Here is a 5,548-nt window from a genome sequence, read left to right on the forward strand (position 1 = left end):
TCTGTCTAAGCCAATAACCGCCCCCCTCTTTTTTTTTTTGACTTGAGCCCATCTTAATTTGGTTCTTCCTACTGTCAAAGTGCCCTGTGTAAGAAAAGATTAAAATGGAGCTGTTGAGAACATGCATTAACTAATGAAACAGAGGTAACAGTACAAGTTTCTATGACCTTGTAAGTCCAAGTGACCCTATCTCTCATTTGAATAAGGAAAAAACACCTGTAAGAACTAATAGAGCTTTGGTATTTTAAAGACAAGGCAAAATCTAGTCTTTCTTTTCCTTCTCTGATCAGTCTCCTTCATGGCTTTGCCTCTCCAAGAGCCCATCTCTATTTCTGTCTTTCTCTCTGATCCCTAGGCCACTCTCCCACCCCGACTCTGCCTCCAAGTTTTCTTTAGTACACATCTCTCTTAGTATGTCTTCCTCTGTCCTTCTAACACTGTGTCTGTGTGAGTGAGTGTGTGTTTGTGCGCATGTATGTCTCTCTGTCTCTCTGTCTCTCTGTCTCTCTGTCTCTCTGTCTCTCTCTCTCCTTCCTCCCTTCACTCTCACATCTCCCTCTTCCCTCAGCTGGTTCACAGTTCCTGGCAAAGTCTGGATGAAGGCCTTGTCCCAGCATGGAGAGGATGGGAGAAGCCCCCATCCACCCCAGTGCGAGCAGGATAATTCAGGTCCTTGGAAAGTCCCTCCAACACCTGCCTCCTCGACCACAGCAATTCCAGTCCCAGGTGACACAGAGGATGGGTTCACTCAGACAAATCCCTGGGGCTTCAACAGGCAGTCCCTTGCCCAAGGTGCCATGGACCCCCAGGCATGTGATCTGGCCACAGGCCCCTCACCGCTGCCATGGTTGCTCTCATGGAGTGTGGTATAGGTGCCTGTAAAATAGTAGACGAGCTGGTTCTGCCGAATGAAGAGGGTGCTCTCAGTGGCGATGGTGTCGTAGATGGTGGCGGTGAAGCTGGCCTGGGGGCAGTAGAAGGAGCCTACCCAGCAACTGTCAATGCTCAGCTGTAGAGAAGCAGGGCCAGCGGTAAGCAGGTGGCCTTGGCCTCAGCCCACACATCCTGCCTTGGGGAGAGGTGCTTGCTCTGACAACTGCTTGGGATGAACACATGCAGTGACCCCCGGGGTGCCCTGCCTGCTTACTCTGCAGCAGCACCTTGGTAGCCAAACTCCCCCAACATGGGCCCCAAAAGCAGGCGACCCAGACCGGAGCCTGGGGCTTTGTATGCTTCCTAGAACTGAGCAGTTCACGGCGTGCTCAGTACTGCTAAGCAGTCTCCGTTCCCAAGGCCACTGAGGGTTGTACCCATGTAGATCCCAAAAATCCCACACTTGGCCCAAGGCATGTCTTTAATAATCCTATTCTACCTTGAACACAGTTTACTGTCAGGCTGACACTATCTGAACTCACTGACCAATCATTAACATTGGCAAGATCACCAATAGTGGGAAAGCACCACCAATAAAAGGTTCTTGACAAAAAAAAAATTTTTAAATATAAATTTAATCAAACTTCTAGAGCTTACCGCTAGTTTATTGATAATATGAGGTATTGTGAACTAATTGTGTCCCCTTCCCCAGTACATATGTTAAAGCCCTAACCTCCCAATGTGATTGTATTTGGAGACAGGGCCTTTAAAGAGATAATTAAGGTCCAATTAGGTCATAAGTATTGGGTCCTGATCTTATAGGACTGGTGTCCTTATAAGAGGAAGAGACATCAGAGATCTTTCTTTCCACTTGTGCACACAGAGAAAAGGCCATGTGAGGACACAGCAAGAACACACCTTCTGCAAGCCAAGGAGAGAGGTCTCACCAAAACCCAACCCTGCCGATACCTTGATCTTGAATTTCCAACCTCCAGAACTGTGAGGATATAAATTTCTGTTTTTTAAGCTACCCAGTCTGGGGCACTTTGTTATGGCATACAAATAAATATACAGGGTCAGAAAAACAGGTGGATTGATTCCATGAGGAAGCAAGCAGCCAGATTCTATAGGAACAAAGGCCTGGTTTCTTAAACTGCCTGAAAAAGGGTGGTCGGTGGAGGGCAAGATGGGGAGCAGACTTACAGGTGAGAAGGGTATTAAGAGACCTAACAACTAAACGCAACATGTTGGTCCTGATTCAAACAAACCAATTTTAAAAGACATTTTTAGATAACCAGGAAAGTTGACTATGGACAGATTAGATGATATTAACTGGTTATGCTAATTTTGCTGGGTATTATAATTTGCTGGGCACTGTGGTTTTCTTTTTTAAAAAGTCCTCGTGTGTTGGAGATACCTCCTCAAGTATTTCAAGAATTTACAGGTGAACTGGTATGATGGCTGGGATTTAAAAACAAACACACACACACTCTGGGATAACGGGGAAGGTGGGACAACAAAAGGCAACATGTTGATAATTATGAAAGCTGGGTTTGTTATACTATGCTCTCTACTTTTGTGTCTGAAATTTTCCACTAAAAAGTAAAAATTTCTACTAACTTTTCCAATAAAAAGTAGAAATCAAAGCAAAACCCTAGGCTCTGCCGCTGAGGGAAATTTCACCAAGTTAAGGAGAACATGAATGGTCCTAGTTCCCCTACGCTACTTAGCATCACAAGAGTGTCCTTCAAAATGTTATTTCTAAAAAACTCTGGTCATTCACTCAGACAACAGAGGTTCTCGCTATGCCCGGTGAAACTAACTTGTACCCTCCAAGTCTGTCATTTTGATTAGTTGCCATACTTAATGTATTGTACTGATAATATTTGAAGTGATGCCTCTCTTTCCTAGAACAAATACTTGGCAATGTTCTTTGTTAAGCTAGAAGACGATCACCACATCTCCCTCTTCTCCCACATACATGAGGAAAAGAAAAGCTGTAGGTCAGCTGGATTTCTTATTGGAGCAAAGTTTGAGAGTCCCGTATTGGGCTTCGCTGGCCACAGTGATTGACTTAAGATGGGCAAACAGCCTGAGCCACACCAGGTGGAAGGAATATTGTGATTCAGAGATTAGAGGGTAGTGGGAAAGATCCTTCTCAATGGACGTGGGCCTGAGAAGAAACAGCATCTGCAATTCTGGAGGACAGAGCTGTTTGAGCATAAAGTCGATACAGAAGAACCAAGTCCAAGAGATGGGAAAAGAGAGAAAGTCAGTCTTGATGACATTATCTGAAATCCTGGGTCGAGCTGGACCTAAAGTCCTGAATTATTCCATTATGTGAACCAACAAATTTCCTCTTCCATTTTTGGCAGATGGCTAATTGAGCTCCCAAATTCATTTTCCCACATTCTTTGCTGAGTTTTAGCTGGGCATGTGTCGCCCAGGAAGAAATTTTATTTCCCAGCCTCCTTTGCTGTTGGATGTAGCCAACTGACTAATAATTCCCCACTAATGGAAAGTGAGTGGAAGTAAAACTTGCTTAAGAGAAAACAGCTTGCTCTCCACTTCTGCTCCTTCGCCTTCCCTTTGGCTGGAATATGGACATGGGCAGGACCTGGCTTCAATCACACAGATGAGATCAACACCTGGGCCTAGAGGATGGTGAAGCGAGAAAAGGGAAGGGACGTGGTTTCCCACTTATAGACTGTTAAGAGAATAAGCGATAGCATCTCTTTAAGCTAGTCCCTCCCTTTCAGGGGTCTCCCTGCTACAGCATCTAAACTTGACCAACACAGAGCTGAGGAGGGCTGTGCAGAGGGGGGATTTCCGTGGAATCCTAGGGGCAGCGTGGAAGAGAAACAGTGAGGAGAAACAGGAGGAAGGGAAGGAGAGGAGAAAGCAACACTGGAGCAATCCTCATGATTAAAGAATGAGAATAAATAGGCTTTTATTTTGGAGTGACGGAAATTTTTTAGAACCACATATAGGTAGTGGTTGCATAATATGAATGTACCAAATGGCACTAAATTGTTCACTTTGAAGTGGTTAATTTTATGAATTTTATGATTTTCACCATGCTAAACAAAAAACAAATATAGATGCCTCAAGTTCAAATTGAATTCTTCCTGTTACATAAGCCCCCTGCTCTGCCCTCCAAATCTCTTCAGCAGATTCCACATCAGCCACATATTCCCTGTGGCATGCTGGGGTCAGGAGCAAGAAAACTGAGCAATGTCTGCAAAGACTTGGCCCAGAACAGAGAAAGCTGACGCAGGATCGGGAGAAGGTCAAAAACTGAACAAATTCAGTGAAGCCGGAATTCAGAGCCAGAGGGAACCAGGAGAACATCGATCTACATGGCGTTCTCAGAAATCGTAAGCGGGGCTTTCGACCTTGATGGGAAGAAGCTAAGGCAATCTTTTGGGGTTGCTGTAGAGCACAACTGTTATCTTGGACACCATTAACAACCAGCACCTTTCCCTCCCAAATCAGGGCAAAGCTACCCTGATTTCACCCTGGGGGAACCGTCCTTCCTCTGCCTCTTGTCTCAGATGCCCTCCTCATAAGGATGAATATCATGACCCATACTAAGCCAGCTGGCATATTGCGTTATTTGGGGACACAAGCTGAACCAAGCTGAACCAAGCAAGACCAAGGAAATAAATTTCAGAATTTTTAAAAAGCTATTTAGGAAAGAGATGCTTTCGTTCTCTGGCCTGGGGATTGGGATGAGGAGGAGACAGGACTAATTCAGAGGAAGTGGAATGGAAAGGTGGAATTGTCATTTGAGTCCCAAGGCAAGTGACGCCTGAAGCCTGCTCTGAAACCTATGAATCCATTCAGCTGCTTAAACTAAATTGGGTTGGAGTTCTGCCTACAGCTGCATCGACTCAAACATGTTTGTCATTCACACCAAAAAACATTCCTTCAGACCTTCCTTCTTCATTCTGGGAATATTATAGGCTCACAATGCTGAATTTGAAACCCTTGGGGCCAGATGTATATAGCAATTCAGAATTTTCCAGGGTTTAGAAGGTAGTATGCACAAATGTAGCATTTACATGTAAACCAGTCGGGTCTGGGGCAACACCCGGTAATCAAATTCCTTAATATTTCTGCAGGGCAGAATCTAAACATTGACGGTAAACAAGATGCAAAAAGACCGTAAGCAGCCTTCATTAGCTCTGGTCAGCGTTTCGTGACAAATGAATTTTAGCCCTAAATTTGTGAAAACGCTGTTTTTAAAGCTTTTTGGATTTCAGAATTTCCAATGGTGGACCTATAAATAATGACAGCTTTGACACACATAGTGCTCATTCTGTGTTCATCTGGTAATAACTTTTATCATCCTCATAATGATTCTACGTGGTAAATATAAATATTACTCTCATTTTACAGAAGGGGAACCTGAGTTCCGGGTGGGTAAAGTGACTTGCCTAAGGTCACACAGCTAGGAGGTGGCAGAACCAGCATTTGAATCCAGGCTGTTTGGCTGCAGAGTCTCAGGCCTTTCATTCATGCTGCCTCTCACAGAGGATGGTATATGTCTTTGGGGCTGAGGCCCAGTATCCTTCAAGAGTCCCAGCCCACCATCTGCCCCGCACCACTCACCTCCACAAGAAAGAAGTCCTCGAAGCTGGTGTCAGTCAGCAGAATGGACTTCTCATCAGGA

At 44.8% G+C, this 5,548-nt stretch overlaps 1 protein-coding gene across 1 annotated transcript in view; it reads right to left on the bottom strand.

Annotated features, from left to right (window-relative positions):
* CATSPERG (cation channel sperm associated auxiliary subunit gamma) overlaps positions 1-5,548 on the bottom strand; it is a 25,568-nt gene that overhangs the window by 12,758 nt on the left and 7,262 nt on the right. The window contains exons 7-8 of the mRNA XM_025046657.1: positions 5,488-5,548; positions 838-1,009 (exon numbers count right to left, since the gene is read on the bottom strand). The exon at positions 5,488-5,548 is cut by the window's right edge and continues 119 nt beyond it. Of these exons, the coding sequence (XP_024902425.1) occupies positions 838-1,009; positions 5,488-5,548 (233 nt within the window). The remainder of the gene's footprint in view (positions 1-837; positions 1,010-5,487) is intronic.

This window comes from Pteropus alecto, unplaced genomic scaffold (assembly GCF_000325575.1).
Source record: "Pteropus alecto unplaced genomic scaffold, ASM32557v1 scaffold314, whole genome shotgun sequence".
In the NCBI taxonomy this organism is placed as follows: domain Eukaryota; kingdom Metazoa; phylum Chordata; class Mammalia; order Chiroptera; family Pteropodidae; genus Pteropus; species Pteropus alecto.